The sequence below is a fragment of the Trachemys scripta genome, chromosome 7 (assembly GCF_013100865.1).
Source record: "Trachemys scripta elegans isolate TJP31775 chromosome 7, CAS_Tse_1.0, whole genome shotgun sequence".
Classification (NCBI taxonomy): Eukaryota; Metazoa; Chordata; order Testudines; family Emydidae; genus Trachemys; species Trachemys scripta.
This window is the reverse complement of record NC_048304.1, coordinates 59,825,637-59,853,400: the sequence shown is the minus strand read 5'-3', so window position 1 is coordinate 59,853,400 and position 27,764 is coordinate 59,825,637. Positions and strand designations below refer to the sequence as shown.

At 44.4% G+C, this 27,764-nt stretch overlaps 1 protein-coding gene and 1 long non-coding RNA gene across 4 annotated transcripts; one reads left to right on the top strand and one right to left on the bottom strand.

Annotated features, from left to right (window-relative positions):
* TMEM273 (transmembrane protein 273) lies at positions 1–27,596 on the top strand. 3 transcript variants are annotated; one of them, XM_034776808.1, is made up of 6 exons: positions 5–355; positions 4,784–4,837; positions 5,819–5,929; positions 8,654–8,678; positions 18,346–18,391; positions 27,509–27,527. In XM_034776808.1, exons 1-5 carry the CDS (start codon positions 301–303, stop codon positions 18,347–18,349), a joined length of 249 nt encoding a protein of 82 aa, XP_034632699.1. In that variant the 5' UTR covers positions 5–300; the 3' UTR covers positions 18,350–18,391; positions 27,509–27,527. The 3 variants fall into 3 exon arrangements, 2 of the variants coding, with proteins under 2 accessions (XP_034632698.1, XP_034632699.1); XR_004646548.1 differs by having other exon boundaries at positions 6–355; positions 18,346–18,411; positions 27,509–27,585; XM_034776807.1 differs by lacking the exon at positions 18,346–18,391 and having other exon boundaries at positions 1–355; positions 27,509–27,596.
* On the bottom strand, positions 20,484–27,575 carry LOC117880537. The gene is made up of 3 exons (XR_004646549.1): positions 27,452–27,575; positions 24,603–24,705; positions 20,484–20,944 (listed from the first exon to the last, which is right to left on the bottom strand). It is a non-coding gene; the product is annotated as an uncharacterized LOC117880537 (long non-coding RNA).
* Positions 27,597–27,764: the final 168 nt, after the last annotated feature.

Sequence of the window (27,764 nt, the reverse complement as noted above, 5' to 3'; positions counted from 1 at the left end):
TCATTGCTTCGAGGAAAAACCTGTTGATACGTCAGGTTATGCTAAATAAGCAAGAGTTCTGTATTGGCCTGAAGCTGTTTGCAATGCACCATTTGCATGCCACTTTCAAGCAGGGACATTATTGCTACCTTTTAAATCCAAAAAAGGGAACTGATATATTTGCAAACACACAGATACTCAGGATGTGGCTGCTGTTTCCTATCACAAACACGTGATCTGAGTTGGTTGTTGTTTTTCCACACTGCAAAAGAAAGAAATCCAGCAAGTTTAGGTGAAATTGTTGGGTCACTGAAAGGTACAATGATCTTCCTGACAAGCTGGATTCCTGTCCTAACTACGTTTCTGCTTCTCTTATGTAAGTGATCCAATGTGTTTCCTTTCCCTTTCTTTCTACAGGCTAAATATTTAAGCTATGGGGTGCTGCTGTACTGTTTATTTCTTGATCGTGCTGGTGCTGTTTATTTCTCAGCCAGATTGTGTGTGTGCTGGGTTTTAAAGTTTATTTCTGTGCAAAATGGAAAGGGAATATTTATCGAGGGGGGTGATGTTACTTCGCTGAGCTTTCTAGACAGAGTTTCATAGCCGGAGTGCAGCAGATATATGAGGGATCGGACATGACAAAACAAAAGGCACAGTTCAGTTACATACCTGCTTCTCTGCTGGTGAGATAGCTGATGGCTGCAGACCGTTCTCCTAGGGATTTCACTTACAGTGTAATTAAAAAGCAATAGTCTATGTGCATTCTGTGTGCAAGCCCCTTTCTTACCTCTCCATATACCTTGCTTAGCAATTCACATGCCCACTTTTGACATGCAGAACATAAAGTTTTCTGGGTGTTCTCAGAGCATCTGCCAGCATCAGACACATTTGCTCTCACAGCAGCCCTCTCATGAGACGGGCTAGGATTATCCAGCCCCATTTTACACATGGGGACACTGAGGCACATTGCGGGGACATGTGAGGAAGAGCCCTACTAAGGGCAGAGCAGAGCCTGCAGCTCATGCAAAAACACTCAGCCAATATGCAGATTAGTCTCGTTTCTATTGATTTACGGGATTGGGGAGTCATCTGCTGCTACTGGGGGCAACAGCCCTTGCAGGGGAACACGCCCCAGCCCTCCTTCTCAATGGGAGTAATCACAGGAAACTCATTAGCCTCAGAGAGTTACCCCAGTGCAACTTGCAGCAGTCCTACATGTACACAGAGCATTCTAATTCAACTGCCCTCCACACAGCACTGCACTGTGACTTGCTCCATTGCAATGGCACCATGCAGCATTGTAAGTCCTTCAGAGAAGATGCAAGGGGCGTTAACAGGGTGTATGTGTGTTACTTGTACTGCTGTAGCCAATGCCACATCTCTCCAGTGCAGATAAAGCTAGGGAGGGGCCCAGATTCCTGTCTCTGGGTAGGTGTTAACATATGGCCCATAATGATGAAGGAGGAAGGACTCAGTTTGCCTGGACATCAATAGTGCCTGACTCATGAACCAACCCATTGGTCTAGTTGTTGTATTCTTGGTGTGCAAATGCCATGGTACCTTGCCCAAATATTTTCCTTTTTCTAATAGCTCAGGAATTATTTCCATCCCCCCCTGGATTTCTCTCTCCCCTTCATCTCCAGGGATAGTCTATATTTGTCTCCAAAGTTGTCTGCCCACTCAAGGTTTGCTGTTTGCCTTTCCCCGCACCTCTCAATCTTCCAGGCCTCTGCCTCTCTCTCCCCTTCTACCCACTTGCTTTCCCCAGCATTAACAGCATTGACCACATGCCAGTGGTGGCTACTGAGATGCCACGAGGCCATCTGTTGTTTGCTGGAATGCAGTGAAGAATGGGAGGGAGGGAGAGATCTGAAAAGGTAAAGAGGGAAAAGTTCTCAAGGGACTAGAAAACAATAGGAGAAAAGAGGCTGGAGAAAGTGCTGATTGGTGTGAGAGGTGAGGCATCATATTGATACAATTCACGGCCAGATGATGACGTGGGAACAATTGACATGGTTTATTTTTCACGTTATTGTTCAGCACTGAGATGTGAGGGATGAACTATTGATGTTTCCTCCAGCGCCAGTCCACACATCACAGTGCACCACGGAACCCTAGTTTTCTCTGCACCTTGGCCCAGGGACACACGTACACAGTGAAATTCACCAGCAGAGCTGTACACAAGGGGCCATTTCACATTGCAGAAGTTCACGGTGGGGGCATTTAGCTATGATTCTGTTCTCTGTATTCTGCCCCTTTATATTTAAGGTCTGCTGGGATGGGGAGAGCATTCACAGTGGAGGTTCTTACAGACAGAGATGCTCTGGTCCCCTCATAGAGACATTACATTTGTTCTTTCTTTCTTTGTTGTTTTCTTTAATCTAAAATGCAATCCATCTAGACTGGAAATTCAGGTCTCACTCTTTGTGCTCATGACATAGTCAAACCTTTTCCTTTTCTTTCAAGTTGGGTGGTTTCACACGAATGTCAGGCTGGATTTCAGGTTCAAACAAGAACATAGAGCAACAATCAGTTAAAGCTGCTGAGTTAAACCCTTATAAGACAGATTGTGAGCTCCTTGGGGCAGGGACTATCTTTCTATTCTGCTTGTTCTGGTTTTCCAAGCACAAGGGGCTCCTGATCAATGACAGGGGCTCCTGGGTACCACCACAATACAAATAAATAAATAATTTGCATTATTGTGCAAATTGCATATTGCACGTGAGTTGGGTAGTGAAGGGAACAGGACCAGCGACTATCAGTTGGCCCAAGGTTGCTTGAAAATGTTCCAGTGGTCGCTCAAAACCAGAGATAGTTCTGTAAAGTTGCAAAGTTATGATCAAGATCTAACTATTTCCAAAATTATGGGGGATTCAGATCTGGGAGTTATGTGTGGCACATTATAGAGATGGCAGCCAGTCGTAAAGCTGGATCTGGACTTCTCCAGAATTTGGGGGGTATTCAAAGCTATTCCCTCTGTTCTATCCCATTTCTGCTGAGAAGATGCAAACATTTCAAAAAACCAAAGCTGATTTTGTGGGTTGCAACAAACATGCGAGCAATACATGGTTTCAGACGTGGGCTCCATGACACAGCTCTTGTCACGTGGAAGAAAACAACCCGATTGTTTTATATTTAAGTGAAATTAAACTCAGAAGCAAATGGTATTTAAACAGCACCCACTAGCTATTATTAAATCTTCATCGAATCTATATGGAAGCGTATGAATTGAAAGCATCATCCCAATTCCTATGGGCTTCCAGAGGCCTCCGTCCCTCCCTTTTTAAAAAGAAACTAATAATTAAATCTCTATATATTAAACTGACCTACATGAAATATGCCATGTAAAATATGATTCCTGCCATAAAACACATAATCCACCACCAGTTTAATTCCATTAGAAAGCAGACATGAAGGTCTCTGTATTATGATCATTAGGATAATAAAAGTAATACAATATTACTTTTATTATGTTTGAATTTAAAACATTCTTCATATGAGCAGAAAGAATAATTAAGGGGATGGGTAGAAGGAAGGCTTTTTTTATATTTATAATGAAATAAGTTCACATGCTGAAGCAAAGCGAATTAAGTTAGCTCTTTGGTTTCTAAATTAAAACCTAAGTGTTCCACACCCTTTCCTCCCTTAGAGCCTTTCAACATCATTTTAATTTCCTTTTTTGTAACTGGGACACTGGTCATGCAGTGTTGTCCACTCTTGCGGGTTTATCATAGGTGTTTTTCATGAAGCCTCAGCTCCTGGAGTCATGTGACTACAATAGGAAAACAAATAATTTTTTAAAAGTAAGTTTACAGCCCTCCTGAGTGCAGAATAAAGTTTTAAAATGTAAACACTGAGGGCTCGAAAAGAATCTGACATTTATATGACATAAAATCTCGTGATTTTTAAAGCCAATCTCAAGATTTTCTGGAACCTTAATATGCAGGGCTAGATTTGTTCCAGCATAAATCCATTGTCAATCACTGAGATTAATCCAGGCCTCCAGGTCTGGAGCCCTTCCTCTGTTATTAGCATCTCGGTAAAGGAGACAAGAGTTGCACCCTTCGCAAAACACAGTGAGGAGGAATGATTCCTTATGTGCACTTTTTAAAATCTGCATAAAAATCCCATCTCAGTGTCTGTGTGCCTGACGCCGTCAGGTGCCACTGCTGTCATTCTGAGCAGCGCTAGTTGGAAATGTTCTAGCAAAAATAGCCTTTTTTCCTAAACCAAAGTTTTTGCAGAAAATTTTCATTTCATTAGAAATTTTCAATGAAAGACCAAAATCTGGAGGGGCAGGGGGAAATTGTGAACTTTTTTTTAGTGGGAAATGTTAATTTTTTTCCCCTTTGAAATTGTCCATGCAAAACAGTGGATATTTTCTGTTTTGCAAAAGCTGATAGTTCAGAATGTAGGCCACACATGGCTTTGTGGGAAAGGATGGATCTGCCTTTCCCAAGATGTTTTAATAGTCATCAGATTTGGCATCTCTCTTTTGTTTCCAGTGGGAATGACGACATTTCAGACTTGTCTCCCATGCGAGTAGCCTACAGACTTGTAGAATGGAAAGGCTGATGCCAGTTCTTCAGGGATGTCCCCATTAAATATCATTCTGATAATCTCTGCTCAACAAGGTCTTAGATCCATTTATAAACCCTATGTACGGCTATTAATTGATCACATGCTTATATGTTGTAGCCTAGCATGATTCGTTCCAGCTCTATTTATCAGGTAAGTACAGTCACTAGCAGGATACAATACATTCTCCTATATATTCTGACAGGTCAAATCACTTTTATTTCAGATTTCTGGAGAGCAAAGGTCTCTGCCTCTGGAACATCTGAGGAGGAGGCGATAGGTGAGTCCATCTCAGGATGTTACCGTCTGTATAGAGGTGGGAGCCAGGAACTAAGAAAATGCAGTAACAGCAACAACTATATTTCAAGGATTTTAGACTTTTTGTTTTAATTAGAGTAACGGGAATGCAGACTGGAACCCCAAAGACTATGAACAGGGGCAGTATACAGTCTGTGAACCTGATCTTTAAACAGAGTAGAACCAGTATGTGCTTCGTAAGTCACATCTAAAAATGCTGCTCTCTCCCTTCAGCAAAAATTCTAATAGCAGAGTTGTTGAGTTGGGGGCTCATGGCTCCAAGCCTTCCTGACTTTTACAAAGCCACTTACTAGTATCCCAGGAAATATTATTATAATTAAAACTGAAATACAATTGAGAACAGAAAGACATGACGCACAGTGATGCCATAGCCTGGCTTTTTAAATTACTATTAATATTAACGTAGTAGCTAGGCCCCAAACCAGCTTGATGTCCCATTATGTTATGTGCTGTACAAAATACACAGTTACAGACAGTCCCTGCCCCAAAGACCTTACAATCCAAATAGACAAGGTCACATGGAATGCCAATGGCAGAGTCAGGAACAGCACCATTGTCTCCTGAAGTAGAAGCCACCAGCCTCATCTCTAGCCCACGCGGGCTCTTCTACTGACCCCATGTCTGACTGAAGGTTGTTCATTTATTCACTGGTTCACAAAGTTCAGCAACCTGACATGGGTCCCCCAATCACCAGTTCCAATGAGCACAGTTCTACTGTGGGAGTGGGAGGTGTGAATTAGCACTGCGGGTGTGTGGCTGAGGAGGGTCACTAGATAGCCCTACACATTCAACTTATTCTAATACAGTCGCCATTTGCCAAGAATAGGGCTCAGGTTAATTTTGGAATCTTTGTCCTATGTCCCCCCACCACACTCCCAAAAGACCAAATATTTTATTATTTAATAATATGTATTCAGTGATTTATTTTCATTTCTTCTTGCAGACCCCAAGTATGTTATCATAGGAGTTACCCTGGGAGTCTTCCTAGCAATTGGTTTTTTAGCACTAAAGATCTGCATGATCAAAAGGCAATTGACTGACAATGACTTTGTAGGTAAGAGAAACATACTCTTGCTTTCTGACTAGGGAAATTCTTCTCACCCATCAACAGAGCAAATCTAAACTCCATTACTCTGCTCCCTTGGTCAGAGTAGATCTGTGTATAGTAAGAGCAGAGTATCTGCTGGGTGGAGCTGCAAAGGGAATTGTGTTTGAAAAGGGGTGTGAATTTCAGATTTGAAATCCCTGGTATCCATAGACCCCCATGTTTGAATCATGACATGGTCAACTCAGCTTTCCAAGGAAAAGAAATCACATTCCATATTGTGTAAGCATCTTTTGGAGGAGACTTTTTTTTAAAAAGGGCTCTATCTGCTCTGCATGTACATTAAAGATCCCATGGCATGTTAGCTATGAGTAGGGGCCTGCACAAGCATCCTGACCAGAATTTCCACTTCCCCCACTGTACTGATTCCAGCCTTCCTACTCAGAAGGCACTGTCTGATTCCTGTAACTTCCATCAAGGTATATGTCTGGCAAAACTCCCACTGACTTCTAATGAGAGCAGGAACAGGACCTTGGCTTGTAAGATGCTGTTGGGTTCTCTGGGATGCCAGTTGCTGCAGGAATGCATGCTTTTACTGGCTGCATTATTTAGGGCAGAGAAAAGCTCTGTGGTCTGACTTCATAGCTCTTGGGACCCACACTTCCTTTGGTTTCAGACCACACGGCTTCATAGGGCGCCCAGAGTGTTGAGTTCAAACCCAAAATCTTAAAGTGAAACTGAGCTGAAACTGTCCCCTTTCATGTGAATATACAGCACTTTAAAAGAGAGCATAATTTGCCCCACTCACTTCCCTGTGGGGAGATGTTGACCCATTGACTTCCCTGGGGGCAGACTGTGGCTCATTGGCATACATCCTCTGCACAGAGCACCTCTCAACCCGGATTCCAAAACACTTTACGAACTAAAACACAGAGTAAAGAAAAAGATAATTTCTCCCACTGTTGAAATGCAATCAGCTCTGGTGCAGGACTTGATAATAGCACACAGCAACACTCCACAGCAGTTGAGAGCAAGGAATAAGGAGGAATACCAAACCCTGCTACAACTATAGTGAGAGATGAGGCGGCAGAAAATATTTACTTAGATTGAAATTTTTCCAGAATACCAGTTTTAACAGCCCTACTCTTGCAAAAAGACCTGTGGGATTTTTAAGAAGTACAAGATCTCAGGAGCTGTTTTACTTGTCAGCACCTCCAATAGCCAGAGCATGGGTTAGAGGGGATTTTTCTTGGAAGTCTTATGTCCCAAGCACTGCAGAGCTGGGTCTCAACCAGTATCCCAGATCCAGATACCCTAGAGCTGAGGGAATCCTTGGAAAAAACCTTCTCAGCCTCATAGCCTGAAAACTTGTGTTGTCTTGAATTACAAAATATTGATCTTTAATACCTTTCCCAAGCCACCTTCTATTAAAAAAGGCATCTTGAATTGCATTATAGCACAAAATGGAGTCATGATGCAATTTCTTGTAACATGATCATGGAAAAACAGATAAAAGGCCCCGCCTCTGATGGAAATGTAATTATTGTGTGGCCCTGGACCCAAGCAGGTACTCTCTTCGATGACATTTTTGTGATTAATTCCACGTGGACATTTACATGCCCAGTAGCAGGTGAAGCACAATTTGTCAGTCATGCAGGGAACTGATGCTAATCTAGCCTCTGTTTAGATGAAGGGAAATTTTAAGCAGGTAGCCAGTTTGTGCCATGAAAACCATGCCACGTATTAAAAAGGAAAATATTGTGAAAGACCTTGGAATGTTCACAGAGAGAAAGAATGAGAGCATGGCTGTGTATTTGCTTGGCCATCCATAGCCTGCATTTGAAAACATTTGCTTCTGTGGTTGGAATACGGTGGTAATCCTCATGCAATCAACAGAAGTAAAGGCTTTGCCAACGGTACAGCCACCTAAGCCTGTTAGGTCAATAGCACTGCAGGACAAGTAGCTCCAACACCAGTCCCACCACCTACCTCAGTACAGGGGCTTAATGCAAGTGGTTTTCAACCTTTTTTCATTTGCGGACCCCTAAAACATTTCGAATGACGGTGCGGATCCTTTGGAAATCTTAGACACAGTCTGCGGTCCACCCCCCACAGGTTGAAGACCACAACTGTATGATAATGACAACCTTTTGCGGACTCCTTAGACATAGTCTGTGGTCCCCCAGGGGTCCGCGGACCACAGGTTGAAAACCACTGGTTTAGTGGCATCACCTTCAGAGTGGCAATAGACAGTCTGAAACCACAGGGTCAGATCCTGCTAGGGTCTCACCCCTTTCTTCTAAGGTAGGTAACTTGATTCTATGCTATTTAGTGTAAATATGGGTCTTTTAAAGGAGAACTTAACTCTGTATAGACACTGAAGATTTGCTGTTAAGGGGGAGGCCTAAATTTCTCTTATTGCTGCTATATAACAGCTTTAAAAAATTACGTCCATTCCTCCTAATTCCCTGATCATCACATATTTGTTCTCAGAATTGTTTTTCACTGCATTTGGGGCTGATAAGCTGTGATATTAGCTCATGCGCAGTCTTGATGAAGCAGAATATCAAAGGTTCCAAATTAAAGGGTTCAGAAAGAATTTGGAATTTTATAATATATTATAGTTTATATGGGGCTTGATCCTGCTATTCATTGTGAGACAACAGTCCCTTTGATGTCAGTTCTATCCCTGGTATCTCACATAACCACCTTCTCTTACTGCTCTCTCTTCAGATTCAGACAACAGAGTGGATAAAAGGTAAGGGTCATTGCTGTCAGCAGTTTCTATAGTGTTTTGGCATGCAAAATGTAAAGTTCAAATTCCCCTCTTCCTACATGTATTACTGCGACGGTGCTTTAGATAGAAATATATAAAGGATACAAACCTGTATGTAAATCACTAAGGGTGAGATTTCCAAAGGCATTTAGTAGAGTTGTACTGAGAATGGAAATTCCATTTTGCTGAGAATTTTTTCAGTCCAATTAGGAACAAAATCCCAAAATTTCAAAATTCTGCAAAAAAAAATATATTAAAAAAAAAACAGAATATAAATGATTTTTTCCTATGATATTATAATATATAATATAACACAGAATACTAAAATTCAAACCAAACTTTTGAAAGGAAAAATAAAAATGTTTTGCTTTGAAAATGTTGAAATGGGACTTTCCCCCCCTTTTTTCTCCAAAACAAAATTTCAGCAAAATTGACACAGTTTTGTGAATCATTTTTATTTTAATGGAACTTCATTCTACCACAGAAAATTTTCTGACCAGCTCTATTTAGTCACCTAAAGATGCAGATAGATGCCTAGTGGGAATTACATATGAGCCTGAACAGGTTGGGTGCCTGACTGCTATGGAAACAATTGAGAGAGACAAGGTAGGTGAGATAATATCTTTTATTGGACCAACTTCTGTTGGTGGAAGGGACGAGCTTTCGAGCTTCACAGAGCTCTTCTTCAAGTCTGAAGAAGGTAACCTGAATGTCACAGCAAAATACAAGGTTGGACAGATTGTTAAACAGAAGGGGTTCACACATATTGGAAGAGACCACTTACAATGGAGTGAGCAATTAAGGGCTAGCAAGCAGCGGGATGTGTTACAAATTGTTGGAATGAGCCATACAACCATAAAACTCTGTTAAGTCCACGGTTTTGAGTGTCCAGCAGAGTTATGAATTGAAGCTCATCTTGTGAAGATGTTGTGCAGGTTTCCTTTGAGGATGAGAACTGAGAGGTCAGCTATGGAGTGGTCGCTTTGTGAGAAGTGATCACCCACAAGTGATAAGGATGTTTTTGTCTTTTATAATTTTTCTGTGCGAGTTCACTGGAGAGCATAGTGATTGTCTGGTTTCATCCATGTTATTGGGGCATTTAGTGCACTGGATGAGGTACACCCTACTCTGGGGATGGGGGGGTTGGCTGGCACCAGAGTTGGCTATGCTAGCTTTATGCCAGTAAGGTGTTGCCTTCCACAAGGGGTATTCTCTGCTGACCATTTACAGCTTGAATCCACCTCACAACCATAACAATCCTTCAATGGCTGGGGTAGGCATGACCTGATTGGTGTTTTTTAGTGTTTAGCTGCTGCAGTGCAACGTTATGGACCCAGTCCTGGGAGGCATTGATCTCCTATTGCCTTGAACGTGAGTCAGCGGAACTCAGTACCTCGCCAGAGTGCTCAGCACCTAATCAGTTTATTAAGGATTAACATGACTCAGCCTATCTACCCATATTCTGTACCCAACAGCAATTCAGTTATAAGCACTGGCCAAAATACCCACAACAGGATCAAGCCTGGGAGGTGCCGTCCCATCACAGTGTCCTCCAGCGGTAGGGTGACCAGACAGCAAGTGTGAAAAATCGGGACGGGGTGGGGGGTAACAGGAGACTATATAAGAAAAAGACCCCAAAACTGGGACTGTCCCTATAAAATCGGGACATCTGGTCTCCCTATCCAGAGGGGTAAGGAAAAGCTCTGACAAAGAGCCCCTAGAAAACCTGGCTGTTTTATACACAAGTGATGTCACTGCCAGTTACTGGACCTTAGCTAAAGCTAGGAGTTTTACGGTGGAATCCTGCCCTCTGGTTTTGTTAAGACAAGATACATGGCTGGGCCCCTTTCTTCTCAAGGTTTCCTTCTTCTCTCATTTTACCATATTCCTTTCTAACTCCTAAACTATACATTTCTTTATAATAAACTAAACAAAACAATTATTTACTGCACCTGGGGCCCAATTAACTATATTTTCTTTATTTCTATTACCTCAACCCAAACCTTAAATCAGATAACACTGGTATTTCCTTGTAAACTACAAGTTTAGCACAAACAATGCCTCTTTCTTGTGATCTCATTCTTTTTGGTTGCATGCTTTAGGCCTATAACTCATGTTAAGATCCAAACTCAACTGAAAACCGTAGTTCATCCAGAGCTAATGTGCACATATGTTCCTTCTTCTGGATAGGAACAAGTGTAGCCGGCCTTTCCTACGCCACCAGAAAGAGCAGCACACATGTCAGAGATTCAGTGACTTAGCCTGACCCCGCCAGAATATGGGACAAAGCCTCTGAACTGCCTGGGAGAATCTTTGTTAATCACTTCTGGGCAAGTAGAGTTCAAAAAGTTATCAACTATCAGAGTTTTCTCAAATTTAATCAAATATTTTCTGTACACACACATGCATGACATATGGGGGAGTTTCTCCCTGCAGGCTGGAAGGATGAGGCATGTTCAGTTACAAACTGAATAGGTGAGAGTCACACAGCTCAGCTTCCTATCCTGACTGTCCCAGAGTTCAAGGCTGTTACGATCCAGGCTTTTGTTTCCTCACATTATGGAAGCAGGGTCCGGTCACATTTCCCAGCATTTTGGGATGCGGGAGTTTCAGATCTGGGGTAGGTCACTAACCTAGCTTGCATGTCCAGTTCCCTCAGCTGGAAATGAGGACAATGACCTTGCTCCTTATAAAGTGCTCTGAGACCTACAGGTGAAAAGTGTCATATGAGAGTTAAATAGTGTCACTGAGGCCCTGGCCTGGCTGTGAGGCTACAAACAAAGAGAAGGAGGCAGTTGTGATAATGGTTTTGTCATGACCATTGCCAACTAGATTGAGGCCACCAAACCAGTATCAGATGGTTGCTGCACCACACTACCTGAGCTATATCAGTATGTCATAGCATTTTGCATAATTAATATTCACTCAACTGTATATATTATCCAAAGTGTGCTGAGTGTTGAAGAGGAAATAATTCTGATGGCTAGATACCACTGGGGAAAGCCTGGATTTTAAATGTCAAATATAAAATCAATTTCACACTTTTCTTCTCTGCCTTCTGCACCAGTCTCACAAAACAAAACAAAAAACCTCTCTCAACCTCTTTTCTCCTTATTGGAGCATATCCAAATAATATGAGAGCTCTTTCACTGGAGCTGGCAGGTGTGATTTACAGCTCAAGTGGAGTGTGAGTGGCAGGGGGGGACTAGCTGCTCTGAGCATGTGCCTAGGGTTTCAGCTGAAACTGTACTCAGGACAGCTGGTCCCTCTTGCTCCATGTCTATTTTTAGCATCCTAGCTCAATCACAGCTAGTACGGATATGTCTCCTTGAGCTGGAAATGATACCTTCCGGCTCCAGTGCCGACATACCCTAAGAGGAGAGGGGATGGGGAGGGAGCATATGGATTTATCTCCTGCTTTTTATCTGGACTGCCTGCAGGGATCTTTAGTCGCCAGGAAACTGTCCCAGATGGAGTCAATTTTTTCTGGGGTTTGCCCTTTGCACGACCCAGTGTGCAGGTATCTGCTGTAAGTCGAGCAAAGTCTTTAGGACCACGTTAATTCAGGTCTTAATGCCATCCCAGAAGCTTGAAACAATTGGGCACGTCCCAAACACATAGGCAAGTGTAGCTCCTCCATCCTCACACCTCCAACATAGATCTTCGGGGGCAGCTTTAATTTTGTAAAGTCTTTGTGGTGACCAATACCCCCTAAAGAGGATATTTTTGTTGAATGAGACATAAAGAGAGGCCCAAGGTCATTTCTTTTTCTGATTGCTGTATTCCCCTATGGGGGTGAGATATTGATTGCTGGTTCTTTGGTCTATTTTGGCCTCATTGCAACTATATGAACTCTTTGATGTGTTATTAGGCTGTCACACAGCATAGCTGCCAGTCTGGGGAAATAGTATAGCTCTCTGCAAAACTGGAGGAGTTCAGGCACTTTGGACAGCGCAGGTGCTTCCAGGCCAAATTCTGAGATGACAGATCTGAATGTGTTGCCATACTGCAGTACTTGGCATGTTGTATTGGGGTTGTGGAGAGGTCAGTGGTGTAATCCGAACTTCAGTTATTAAGTGGGATATATATTGCATGCCACATTCCATCCAGTTTTCCACTTTATCTTCCCCCCAGTTTTTAGCATGGGATTCCCCCAGACTGGGAACTCTATGCAAGAAGAAGGTGGAATTTGGGTGGCATACTAAATTGGCCCATCACTGCTCCACCCACTCCCTGCTTAGCCCCTCCCCACCGTCTCTTCCCATGTACCTCCTCACCACCCACCCGCCCGCCCGCTGCTCACCTCCTTACTACCCTGCCAGACCCCCGTGCCTGCCACGAGAGTCCATGCCCGCCGCTCGCCTCCTCACTCCCCTGCCAGACCCCCCAGCCCACAGCTCGCCTCCTCACTCCCCTGGCCTATTATACCCACCACCCATCTGGACAAGCCCCTGAACCTTTCAATGAATTCTAATAATTTGGTTATGGACCTTTGTAGGTTAGAGAGTAGAACCAGTGCAGTATCCGAATACAACATAATTTTTTGTTCTATATGCCCAGTCTTAATACTAATTATATCCACACAGCCCTGGCTTGTGCATGCCAACAGTTCCAGGTCTGTGTCGAAGAGCAACCGGGATAGCAGGCAACCTGTAATATGAATAGTTCTGAAATTTAGTTACTGGTGATCACCCAGCTGGAGGGGTTAGTGTAGAGCAGTGGTTCTCAACTTTTCCTGATAACTATACTCCTTTCAGGAGGCTGATTTGCCTTGTGTGCCCCAAGTTTCACCTTACTTAGAAACTACTTGCTTACAAAATCAGACATAAAAATACGAAAGTGTCACAGCACACTATTACTGACAAAGTGCTGACTTTCTAATTTTTCCCATATAATTATGAAATAAATCAATTGGAATATAAATATTGTACTTACATTTCAGTGTGATACTTGGGCCTGTTTTTCACTTGTGAGTCTTGTCTGAAGTCTGAGCCTCAGGCGTCAGGGCTGAAACAGGTAACTTAGCTTCATGGCTATGTTCCCTCTAAGGTGCGCACATGTGCAGCCACGCAGGAGGCCACCAAGGGCTGCATATTTAATTAGCAGAGCCGCACAGGTGTGCACACTGCACTCAGGGGCGTGGCCACAGGTGGGCCTAGAAGATAGTTAGTTTAACTTCTGTGCCAGGGAAGATAATGGAGCAAGTAATTAAGGAAATCATCTGCAAACACTTGGAAGGTGGTAAGGTGATAGGGAACAGCCAGCATGGATTTGTGAAGAACAAATCATGTCAAACCAATCTGATAGCTTTCTTCGATAGGATAACGAGCCTTGTGGATAAGGGAGAAGCTGTGGATATGGTATACCTAGACTTTAGTAAGGCATTTGATACAGTCTCGCATGATGTTCTTATCGATAAACTGTGCAAATACAATTTAGATGGGGCTACTATAAGGTGGGTGCATAACTGGCTGGATAACCGTACTCAGAGAGTTGTTATTAATGGTTCCAAATCCTGCTGGAAAGGCGTAACGAGTGGGGTACCGCAGGGGTCTGTTTTGGGACCGGCTCTGTTCAATATCTTCATCAACGACTTAGATATTGGCATAGAAAGTACGCTTATTAAGTTTGCGGATGATACCAAACTGGGAGGGATTGCAACTGCTTTGGAGGACAGGGTCATAATTCAAAATGATCTGGACAAATTGGAGAAATGGTCTGAGTTAAACAGGATGAAGTTTAACAAAGACAAATGCAAAGTGCTCTACTTAGGAAGGAAAAATCAGTTTCACACATACAGAATGGGAAGGAGTACGGCAGAAAGGGATCTAGGGGTTATAGTGGACCACAAGCTAAATATGAGTCAACAGTGTGATGCTGTTGCAAAAAAAGCAAACATGATCCTGGGATGTATTTGTGACATTGTGCAGTCTATATGGTTTTATAAAAACTTGATAATAAGTCAATATAATGTAACTGAGCTGGTTTTAGAGAAAATACGGTAATAAGTGAATGTAACGTAACTGGGATATGCTTCATGCAAAAGGTCTCTTGTAAGGTATCATTACAAAGCTTATAATCTATTGAGTATGATCATCTGATTTGTATAAATGTACCACTCTTGTATCTAAAACTAGAAATATAAAATGTAACTCTGAGGACCTATTGTAATTGTGTAAAGTGTGGACCATTAATGATGGTTTGGAATCTTGATTACTCCCATTGTCTGCAGATGGCTGTATTTACCTGTGAGTCTTCCTGTATATGTGTGTGCTGGCAAGTGAGTAATGAAGTCTTGCAGTGACATGTGATCATGTCACCTGAACTGGAATCCATCTTTAACCTGGTGCTTTTCCAGTGAGGGGGGGTGGAAACCCAGAGAGACAAAGAGTTCCCGCCTTATGCAAAAGATATATAAAGGGGGGAAGAGAACAGAGAGGGAGGGAAGCCATCATGAAGAATCCCCTAGCTACCACCTGAGCTGCAACAAGAGCTGTACCAGGGGAAAGAATTGTGCCCAGGCCTAGAAGGTGTCCAGTCTGAGAAAAACTTACTGAAACATCTCTGAGGGTGAGATTATCTGTATTTAGTTTGATTAGGCATAGATTTGCGCATTTTATTTTATTTTGCTTGGTGACTTACTTTGTTCTGTCTGTTACTACTTTGAACCACTTAAATCCTACTGTCTGTATTTAATAAAATCACTTTTTATTTAGTAATTCACTCAGAGTATGTATTAATACCTGGGGGAGCAAACAACTGTGCATATCTCTCTATCAGTGTTATAGAGGGCGAACAATTTATGAGTTTGCCCTGCATAAGCTTTATACAGGGTAAAACGGATTTATCTGGGTTTAGACCCCACTGGGAGTTGGGCATCTGAGTGCTAAAGACAAGCACGCTACTGCGAGCTGTTTTCAGGTAAACTTGCAGCTTTGGGACAGGAGATTCAGACCCTGGATCTGTGTGTGGAGCCAAACAGGAGTGTCTGGCTCAGCAAGACAGGGTGCAAGAAGTCCTGAGCTGGCAGGGAAAACAGGAGCAGGGGCAGTCTTTGCACATCGGGTGGCAGCTCCCAAGGGGGTTTCTGTGATCCAACCCGTCACAGTATTAACAGGTGTGTTGTGAGCAAGACACGAGAAGTCATTCTTCCGCTCTACTCTGCTCTGGTTAGGCCTCAGCTGGAGTATTGTGTCCAGTTCTGGGCGCCGCATTTTAAAAAAGATGTGGAGAAATTGGAAAGGGTCCAGAGAAGAGCAACAAGAATGATTAAAGGTCTAGAGAACATGACCTAAGAAGGAAGGCTGAAAGAATTGGGTTTGTTTAGTTTGGAAAAGAGAAGACTGAGAGGGGACATGATAGCAGTTTTCAGGTATCTAAAAGGGTGTCATAAGGAGGAGGGAGAAAACTTGTTCACCTTAGCCTCTATGGATAGAACCAGAAGCAATGGGTTTAAACGGCAGCAAGGGAGGTCTAGGTTGGACATTAGGAAAAAGTTCCTAACTGTCAGGGTGGTTAAACACTGGAATAAATTGCCTAGGGAGGTTGTGGAATCTCCATCTCTGGAGATATTTAAGAGTAGGTTAGATAAATGTCTATCAGGGATGGTCTAGACAGTATTTGGTCCTGCCATGCGGGCAGGGGACTGGACTCGATGACCTCTCGAGGTCCCTTCCAGTCCTAGAATCTATGAATCTATGAATCTATAAGATGGCAGTGGGGTGAGGTGGGGAATAGGTGGTAGCTGGGGACAGTGGGGTGAGGTGGGAGTGATGATGGGGATGCTTGGGGTATGCAGGGCTGCAGCAACTCCCCCAGCCCTGGGGCTGCAGCGCGGCGAGGAGAAACGCCTCTCCCCCCCAGCCCTGGGGCTACACGGGGTGAGACACCTCTCTCTCCCAGCTTCGGGGCTGCGGTGGGGAGAAACGTCTCTCCCCTGGCCCCAGCCCCAGAGCGACTGAAAGAGATGCTCTCCCTCAGCCCAGGCACTGCTGAGGGAGAGAGTGCTGCGGGGAGTCTTCTCTCCCCGCTGCAGCCCCGGAGTAGCTTGCACCCCAAACCCTTCATCTCCGGCCCCACCCCAGAGCCCGCACCCCCAGCTGGAGCCCTCATCCTCCCCTACCCTAACCCCCTGACCCAGCCCTGAGCCCCCTCCCAAACTCTAACCCCTTGGCCCCAACCTTGCCACACATCACATATGGTGCACATAATAAAATTAATCCGCGCATGGATGGGAAAAATTAGAGGGAACATTGCTTCACAGGGCCCCCAGTGATGTGGGACCCTGGGCAGTTGCCCTGCTTTCCATCCCCTAATGCCAGCCCTGCACTTGCAACCCCCCAAACCCATCCTGTGCCCTCCTGGGGGCTGCAATCCGCAGGTTGAGAAACACTGATCTAGATGAGTTGAGTACCCCCTGGAAGACCTCTGCATATCCCCAGGGGTATGTGTACTCCTGGTTGAGAACCACTGATGTAGAGCAGCTTAATCCAACTGATAAAGTGTCCCCAAATCTGTGTTCAGCCTAATTTTTCTTTTAATTCCAACCCACTACTTCTTATTATGCCTCACAGAAAATAATTTCTCTCACTCCCTGGACCATATTCTTAACTGGGGGAAATTAGAATTCCATTAAAGTCCATGGATCTACACCAATTTACACCAGCCAAAGTATTTAGTTCACTTCCACTCCTCCTGAAAGTCAATCATTCCAGCCCCTTGAACTTATTTGTAGAATTCATCTGAATTTCCCACAATATGTCAACATCTTTCGGGTATTATAGTTTCCAGAATCACATCCCTGGATAGATAAGCACTAGATAAGCAGTGAGAGAGACATGCCTTAAAGTGTATGCGGCCCAAAATCACACTGGCAGTTCATTAGGAAGTAACTAACAGCATTTGCCCCTTTATTTACACAGGTACATATCATTATTTAAGCAGTAAATTCATAATGAGATGCCTGTAAACACGATGGGTATGGGATATTTACTAATACTTTGAAAGCCTAAAAGGTTTTAGACATCATGCTGTCAGTTAACGAAACAGTCATTTCGGTGTCAACTGACAATTATTAGGTGTCATTTAAAAAAAAAATTAATAGCTCACATCAGTTTCAAATGCCATCTTGGTGTAAGCTTGGTAAATTATAATGCCTAAAATATCATGCAAGTTTAATGCATTAATAAAAATGTCTGGGCACATTTAATGTTGGCAGTATTTTGAGTTAACTACAGTACATGGCAGACAGATTTATTCTGACAGAAAGAGACAAAGAAAGAGACAGACAGAGGCAAGGAGAAGGACAGAGGGACAGATTATTTACATAGAAAGAAAATATACGTATTTTAAAACCTTTGCAATAGCCAGCAGGACTTTGTTGACTCAACAAATCCTGAACAACACATACACCGCCCTCCCCCCATACAGCTCATTGTATCAATCATCAATCACCAATGTAAATCACTCAGTATGAGATCGTATTTTAAATGCAGTGCACAAGTCATTGGGATATTTGAGGAAGGAGGCAAGGAACTTGGCAGCTGCATAATCCAACTGCCAAGCCCGGCAAGGATTTTTTTTCTTTTCTTTTCTGCTACTAGGAATAGCCTCTGAATGTTATCTGTTTTTCCATCTCGTTTCTTCCAAGGTAACTGCTGCCTTTGCTAGGACCTGTGGCATTGCCAGTAAGGCTGGTGAGATACAGCTTGCTCTTGTGAGTTATGGAGTTGCAGCATGTTTACCATTCCTTTGACTAACACATGAGCATGTGGAATTCATTTGAGTATGCATCATATACCTACTACTGGATGGGAATCAGAACTGCTCATTTCTGTGTCATAGTCCCTATAGCACTAACAGCTAATGGAGATTCTTTGTCCTGTAGGCCAAGTGGTACAGGATTGTGCTTTTGTGACCATGGAGTGCAGCATATCTGTCTATTCATTTTAGGCACATGTAATGCACCAAATCCCCTAGTATCCTGTTTCTCCTAACCTAGCATAGTCAGAATGGTTAAGTCCTTGGCTACCACATATTTCTTATAGTACTGTAAATAAAAACAAGCTCCAAGGAAAAGCAAATCCCCCTTGAAATAGATGCAAGAGATAATTCAACAGCAAAAAGCATACCATTCTCTATATAACACTACAACATACACAATTTACTCTATTGCAATGTACATACTCTGCTTATATCAAGGGTGGACAAAGCACCACCTACAGGTCAAATGTGATCCATGGAGTTCTACAAAGTGGCTCATGGTCACCTACATTTCTAACATGGAGGTGCTGTCTCTAGAAGACATGTCCCACAATGCTACCTGCCATCGTAATCCAATTAGCCTCCACTTTAATCAAGATGCCATGTTGGGATCTGTTTTCTCCATGAGTTGAAACTTCCTCTAGCATTTGATTTAATATGGCACAGAAAGATGGTTCTGACTCTTGGCCAGTATCCCACACTCTGTGAAAGACACTGGGCTTTGCAATGCATGCCTTGACTAATATACTGTACAAACTATTCACACACAGCAGTATACATTCCATCTATACCCAAGTGAGGGCTAAAATCTCAGCAGCTATATCATTCATTGAAATCGTATCTGTTTAAGAGGCTGACACATACTATACTGTAAACAAGTTCTCAGAGAAGAGCACTCGGAATAGCTAGATACCAAAAATACACCTACAGAGGAATTTTCTTTCTCTCAAAGTTCATTCCCGTGATGTGGGGCAGGTGGTGAATGAGATTTTACACTAGGGTGACCAGACAGCAAATGTGAAAAATCGGGACGGGGTGGGAGGGTAACAGGAGTCTATATAAGATAAAGACCCAAAAATCGGCACTGTCCCTTTAAAATCGGGACATCTGGTCACCCTATTTTACACAAAGAGAGCAAGATGGGGCCAGGAATTTGCTGTTATTTCAACACACACTATAGCTGTTTTGTGGATTTTAACGTTTTCAGCTGAATGTCCTCCTCTCTGTGGATACTCCCAATGTGAGGGTAATGCCCATTGTGATGGGGACACCTTTCCATAAGGAAATGGATTGAAGTCATTTCACACAGGCCACTGAATAGTCAGCAGCTAGAAACTGCTTACAACCACTATCCACCTCAGCTGCATTTGAAGCAGTGAAATTATGGAGGCATCGGTAGCAACACCAAAGTTCAGGCTGGGTTGAGATTTCCACTGAAAGCAGGATTTGTAATCCCTCCATTTCACAATTGACGAGTGAATTTACTTTCCATGTGTAGCAGATAAATTCTTCAGAGGCCAACTGAATTTTCCATCAGATTTTCCATCAGACTCTCTCTCTCTCTCTCTCTCTCTCTCGCTCTCTCTCTCTCTCTCTCTCACACACACACACACACACACACACACACACACACACACACACACATATTACATTTGAAAAGTGGCTTATTTCTTAAATATTGAGTTATCCCCTTTATTCCTTTATTTGTCACTGGCACCATCCCCTTCTCTGGATGGACACCACTCTGCTGAGGGGACCTGACCGCCGGATCCCATGCACTTCTAAGCCCCCTGGGTCTGGTTAGAGCCAGGCCACTGTTCCTAGCTCTGGGTCTTTGGCACACTCTCAGCACCAATGCCATGTCCGCCACCTTTCCTTGGGATATGGGGCTCCACAGCCCAGACTCTTGAATTCCCCAAATCAGTGCCCCAGCCTTCCTGAGCCCCCAGTCACTGAGAGCTCTACCTTACTATGAGCGCTCTGAGCTTCTTAACTAACCCCTTCCAGGACAACGTGTCAGGCAAGTAAGGAACACATGTCACTTTTACTTTCAGGAAAGCACAAGAGAGTTACAGATCTTTGCAAAACAACCAACAGTCCCAAGGCACACTTCCCCTGTCCGATCTGACCCCTTCTGTGAGTCAAAGGTCTGGTCAGCTTTTCAGGCAGAGTCCCTCTTACTCTCTCTCTCTCTCTCCCTCCCTCCCTCCCTCCAGCTGGGCTTCTGACATGTGGTGGAGGATAGCCCCCACATTTTCAGAGAGCATCCCCTCTCTCTGGTGCTGTTTGCCATGTGCCCAGACTGCAAAATTCGGCATGCGAGTCCGACATGAAGGAATCCTGTGTCCCCTGAGGCGGGCCAGTCCTCACGTGTCATTCAAAGTTGATGGCTCTTTCATCATCCCTTCTTGGCAATGCAGCGTGTGGAACAGACTGACCTTCTCAAGGTCACACTGAGAGTCCCACACAGAATGGCACGTAGCACTCTAAATGGAAGGCAAAAAACCAAATGAAGTTCACAGTTTGGATCAGACATGTCACAATCATCATCTAACTTAATTCCCCACTGGAACTGCCCCGATCAATCAGCTATCGGCTGGCTCTCCTCACACACATCCCTGCCATTCCTGAGAGCAAGGAGGCAGGGGGCAGGCTAGAGTGCAGGCAGACTGCTGTAGGACTGTGGGAGGGCAGAGAAGATGCTCTGGAGAAGAAATCAAGAGACCACAAGTCCTGCCCTGATTTTCCTGTCCAAAGGCACCTTGTGGTTTGCTGCTCCGGCCCTGCGCTCTGAAAATCCACAGGAAGCTCATCAGGTCCCTGATGACAGGGGTAGTTAATGGCTGCTGGCCTCCTCCCACCCTACCATTCATTCTCCTCCCTGGCCCCAGCAGCCCTGTTCATCCCCTTGAGCGCATGTGACTTTCTCACTTCCCCACTGTAACCTCCACATCCTGGCTCACCCCCCATAAGGAGCACTTGAAATATTGCTACTTCACTGCATACCGACTGAGCTACCCTCCCCATTCCAGCCTCAACTCTCCTCCAGCACATCCCACTGCTCACATGGCTTCCCCACTCTCATGGTTACAGGACTAGCTGCACCTCTGTCCTCTCTAGTCTCACTGAGTGCATCCTCTCAGCTGTCAAGCCTCGTGTCTTTACTCCTCACGCAATTCTCCCACTCTTAGACCGGGCCCTGGACTACAGCACCTGTGTATCAGCTGTGTTCTGGCACCTGCAGTGCTTCCCTCTGTGGGGGTCTGTGACCAGTGGTCTTCTACAGAGGAACCTCAGACTTCTTAAAAACCAGACTAGTAGGAGGTCAAGCCAGAATCCTCAGTGCCAAGGACTCTGCCACTGTCCCTTAATCATCCTCAAGTGTTTGCTGAAGAATGGCTTACCCTGAGCCATTCTTTTGCTTCCTGCTTATTTCTCCTCACAGCCCCATTAAACTAAACCCCTGTATTCACACAGTAAACATCCCAATAACTAGTGCAACATACAGTATTCATAAATTATTGCCACACAGCTCCATGTAAGTCAGTGGCTCTCAAACTTTTTTACTTGTGACCCCTTTCATATAACAAGTCACTGAGTGCGACCGCCACCTCCCCCCCAAATTAAAAATACTTTTAAATATATTTAACACCATTATAAACGCTGGAGGCAAAGCGGAGTCTGGGGTGGAGGTTGACAGCTTGCGACCCCCCATGTAGTAACCTCGGGACCCCCCAGTTTGAGAACCCCCAAAGTAAGTCATCCCCTCCCCTCCTGTTGGCCTCTAAAGGGGACATGTGAGGGACTTGGCTCTGTCAAACCACAGGTTGCCCTGCAGTGAGGAGCTCTGCTCTGCCAAACCATAGGAAGCTGGACAGAGCAAAGGTCCCCTCTGATGAGCCATAGGCTGCTCTACAGAAAGGGGCTTCTCTACAGCTTCTCCCCACAAGGCCTTCTCCTGTTCCACAGGGCCGAAGGGGTGGGAGGGTAACAGGGCTGCTTTTCCCCATCAGAAGGTTTGTGAAATACAAAATGTGAATCCCCTGTGGTCTGCTTCAGCTACAAGACTCCCCTTCTGCCTACCTGTCCCCATACGTTAGCCCCTATCAAACATAGGGGGCAGGCGAGGAGAAGAGTTACTGCCCATTGAGGCAGAGCATGAGAGCTTGCACTTCTGCTAATGAGGAGACACATTCTGTGTCTGACAAACTTCCTTTGCCCTGCAAGAGGGAAGTCCTGCTCTGATGAGCCTAATTCCCTATTGAGCGCTGGGGGAATTGGAGGGAGGCCATGTGTGGTGGCATAAGTAATTTTCTAATACAGACTCTCTGAACATACATACCAGAAATTAAGCTGAATGCATAATACTCCTTAGCCCAGTCAAGTGCCACATAATGCATGTCACCGTGAAAAAACATATTTAGTAAAAACTAGAGAACAATCAAAAGGACTCCATATATAAAAAATAAATGTGCAAATGCAGTCAGAACTAACTACCCAACCCATTCACATATATATATTGCAGAAACAAACAAAAATTAAATATCCCTGCTATACAGAGGCCATGTTGCCTAGTGGCTAGAGAACTGGACTGGGACTCAGGAGAGCTGTATTCTAGTCCTGGTTCTCACTCTGGCCTGCTGAGTGACCTTGGGGGAAAAAATAATCACAGTGCCTCAGTTTCCCAATCTGTAAAATGGGGATATACCACTTAGCTTCTTTGTAAAATGCGTTGACATCTACTGATGAAAAGTACTGTATAAGAGATAGGTATTATTATTATTATTATTTATTTATTACATCACACACTTTAATGAGGACACCAAGATTTTCACTGACCTGGGAAACATGAGGGTTTAAACAGAATTACGACAACAATTCATAGTCAAATCTAGTTGTTCAGGTCATCTGGTCGTAGGTTCCTCCAGCACCACCACAGAATGCACTAACTCAGGGGTTCTCAAACTTTTGTACTGGTGACCCCTTTCACATAGCAAGCCTCTGAGTGCGACCCCCCCTTATCAATTAAAAACACTTTTTAAAGTATTTAATACCATTATAAATGCTGGAGGCAAAGCGGGATTTGGGGTGGAGGCTGACAGCTCGCGACCCGCCATGTAATAGCCTTGTGACCCCGAGGGGTCCCAACCCCCAGTTTGAGAACCCTGCACTAATTACTCCTGCACTTTTCCTAATGTCGCCATTGTGTTGCTGCCACCTTTCTTTCTGTGGATGCTAGTACTTCTCCAGCTAACCTCTTCCAGATCCTTTCCAACAGCACAATTCAGACTCTATTCCAGCATTGCTGTCAAATGTCTCTCTCTCTCCCCCTACTTTATCCATTACCTCTTATCTGCTCTGGCTCCACATGAGGGAGGACATGATACCACCTCAAAATATATCAGGCCAGATCCTCAGCTGTGTCAGTCAGCATAGTTCTATTGGCTTCACCAAGGAGGATCATTACTAAGCATGCAGCCCATAGTAAGTGGCAGTGCATAGAGGATCCCTGGGAGGCACTGTGCCTCAGAGATGCACAACTCCTTGTGGGGCTCCCTGCTTGTATGGGAGATGGACAGAGTAATTTGTTATACCCCGTTGAAGGATGCAGCATACTTCACTCATGTGGCCAGCCAGTTCCACTGGCTAGCATGGGTGGGTGGCAGAGCCATGGTTCCACCTAATCTTTGCCTCTCCTTGCACCTTGGGAGAGCATCCGGGCTGCCACTCCTCTGCGCCTTTGGCTGCTGGGGTTGCAGTTGTGTCTGGATCTTACACAGCTGCAAAGGTGAGAAGAATCCTTATTCCTTCCTACTGCGCTGCACAGCCACGTAAGGGCTATCATGATGTAGCCCTAGATCACTAATCCTGGGATTAGCCCAAACATTTGCTGAGTCAGAAGAAGAAAATACATTTTGTCAAACTGAGAAGAACAAGATGGTCCTGGGGGTAACTGCTTAGAACAGATGTCCGAATATGACAAAGACTCTTGGGTACCACTGATTTCAGCAACAGAGCAGGAGCTCTTCACTTCCCTGGAGCTGCCACGGTACAAACATGTCAAATACTTGTCGAGGAACATCCAACCACATGCTCTTAAAAGACACATAAATTTAAAAACAAAACAAAATGAAAAATACTCACGATTTCAACTCCCACACCTGAACACGGCTCATTTTCGGCAAGCCACAGATTCATAGCATCATTGATGTTAAGGCCAGAAGGGGTAATCATCTAGTTTGGACTCCTGCATAAGACAGGCCATAGAACCTTACCCCATGATTCCTGAATCAAGCACATAACTTCTGGGAGAGCTTATACATAGCTTAAGAAAAAGGCACTATTGTTTCAAACTGACTCTGAATGGACTTTTTTAGTTACTTCTCAGCTAATGAGTGCCTGTATATCCTCCTATACTAGCCTGTATTGGAGTGACGGCAAGAAAATTGTTACATTCAAATACCCACTACCTAGAGCAGTGTGGAAGAAACCATCAACCTCCGACCACCAACCCATTTATTATTGCCCCATTAAAAAACAGGTAGCTCAAATGCATTTTGTATCATTGCAATCATCAAACATCCAGGAAATCACCAGTTAAGACATTAACCTGCACAGCACCTCATTTCACATACTTGATTTGCCAATCATATTACCCCAAGACACACAGACTCCATCTCCTATAGCAAATGCTTTGTCAAATCTAGAATCACTCATAATGCATACATCCAATTCCTGACAGCCACACTCCTATCCTAACTTGTAACTCAGATGTCATGCTTTCTCTTGTACAAATACTACCATTACTATGTATTTAACTCTGACCACACTAAATGTGTTGAGAGAGTGCAACACATAGAGTGACCACTGATGTATTCTGTTAGCCAGCGAGAATAATCCCAACGTGTTTTATCTTACATGGGGAAATACATCCATTTGCAATATGTCCCATTCTACATTCAGCTGATAGATTTTGGTGCCATAATCAAAAGAAAGTTGTGTTCATTTTTTTAAATGACTATGGTCTTAATCCTGCAAACACTTGCATAGCTTTAATCACATGCTTACGGCTCCATAACTTCAATGGGACTAGCTATGTAAGTAAAGTCAGACAGGCGTATAACTGTTCGCAAGACCGGTGGCTTTGCTTGGTTCATAGAGTCTATTTCAGAGAAAAAAGGCTACTTTAATTTGATTTAGTTTAATTTAATTTATATCACAGGGGTGGCCAAACTTACTGACCCTCCAAGCCACATAGGCCAATCTTCAGAAGTTTGAGAGCTGGGGTACGCCTGCCAGGGCTCAGGGCTTCAGCCCCGCGGGAGGCACCTGCTGGGGCTTGGGGCTTCAGTTACACTAATATGACTGCACACAGAGTCCTGGGCCATTATTCCCAGATCTGCTCTGGACTTTTGTGACGTGGGGCAAGTCACTTATCTCTGTAAAAAAGCAAATAATACCTTACGGGTCATTCTGGGCAACTGTGGGGCGTAATTCATGCTTATAAAGCACTTGGATGAAAGTTGCTATAGAAATGCAAAGCATTATGGGCCATATTCTGCCATCGTGCTCAAGTTGAGTAGACCCTTGTTCCGTGAATCTCACTGAAATCGAGGGACTGTTTATGGAGTAAATACTAGAAGTGTGGAGTTTGCAAACAGGGGCAAATGTAGCCTCCCAGTTCAGTGGCTGCACCATCCCCTCCCCCCCCACACACACACACTTCTCACCCCCCTGCTAGCTTGAGGCTTCCTGCGGCACCCTCCATCATTTGGGGGGCCCTCTCAAATGGGGAGCTTGGGGCAAACTACCCCTTTCTCCCTCCCATTCCCCAGTGGGCAGCCCTGCCTGTGTGAGTGCGCATCCAGGCCTGATTTCTGTGGGCACACTTGCACCCAGGGATCATGGCTAGAGCTGCCACTGGTTTGCATGTAGAAAAAGGACACAAAGGGCCTGATTCTCTTCTCATTCCAGTCTACACTGGTGTAACTAGGATTGCCAACACTGTATTTCAGAAATACTGGACAGTTTTCTTAGCACAACTCTGCTCCTCACCCCCCTTGTTCGCTCATGTCTGTTCCACTTTATGATCCTCGGCACCGAGATGAGTCCTTACACGGAGCCCTCCCAGAAGCCTTTGCCTCCCCCTCCCAGGTCCCTGCTCTTTACCCGTCCCCGCTGGTGAACCTCAGATCCGTCCCGCTTCCCAGAGAACCAGCACAATTTCGGCAGGTTAAGAACCCGGACCCAACACACAGAGCAGGGCCCGGGGTACCGCCCTGGCTGCACTCCCAGCCATGTGAGAGTGGGACATGTGCGGTATTGCTGCCAGACTTATGTTCTGGGGTTTTTTTCACTGGGAACAGTGTTCCCTTAGTGGAGCCCAGTGAAAAAATAAATGGCACATTTTCACCAGCAATCAGCAAGGCTGTACGAAAACGAGCCAGGAGGCAATCCTCATTGAAATAGGGGATCAAAGGCATCCCGAACTGATTAAATAACATTTTGCCTGTATCGTACTTAAATAAGTGACAGCTCTTATAATACGGGCCTATGGGCAACTCTAGGTAAAACTATTGGCCTCCAGTGGAGTTACTCCCAGTTTATACTGGTGTAGGTGAGAGGAGAATCAGAGTCCTTAAGAAAAAACTGAGACCTAATGAGTTGTATTGAATTTCTCTGCTCTTGCAAAATCTATGTTTCTAAAATATAGTTTGGCTAAAAATTACTTTGAGGGAGGAAAAAAGGCCTGTGAAAGGCCAACTGCTGAAGAAACATTTCCTGCTTGCCAAGGCTCTTATCAGCTCCTTTTCTGCAGCTGTCTGAATGCTTTAGTCCTGAAGGAAAAGAACTCTGCCGAATTTTAGTTCCCAGGAACTGACACTAGGGGGAGTAAAACAGAATAAAAGATTAGAGAGAAGCAAACAAACCATGGAAGAGTTAAAGGAAGAAAAGAATCAGTGTTTTGATGGGTTGATTCTTTGAGTGAGCACCTTTGGATGGCTGCTCCTGTACTCACGCTCCCTGTTTCATTCTTTTACACATTGCAGGTCACACGTGGAATCCGCTGCGATAAGGTATGTTCTACAGAAGGGACCAGGTTAGGGTTACCATATTTCAGCAAGCAAAAAAGAGGACGGGAGGAGCCCCGCCCCCGTCCTGCCCTAGCCCCGCCCCTCCCACTTCCCGCCCCCCTCAGAACCTCCAACCCTCCCCCCGTTCCTTGTCCCCTGACTGCCCCCTCCTGGGACCCCTGCCCCCATCCTAACTGGCCCCCTAGGACCCTACTCCCTACCTGTACCCTGA

What these genes read in the sequence shown, in the direction of transcription:
- TMEM273 (XM_034776807.1), top strand. Translation starts at nt 301, where the DNA reads ATGATCTTCCTGACAAGCTGGATTCCTGTCCTAACTACGTTTCTGCTT. An exon ending in TACGTTTCTGCTTCTCTTAT is followed by an intron (nt 356 to 4,783) that starts GTAAGTGATCCA and finishes CTTTTATTTCAG; the next exon opens with ATTTCTGGAGAGCAAAGGTC. An exon ending in GACAACAGAGTGGATAAAAG is followed by an intron (nt 8,679 to 27,508) that starts GTAAGGGTCATT and finishes TACACATTGCAG; the next exon opens with GTCACACGTGGAATCCGCTG.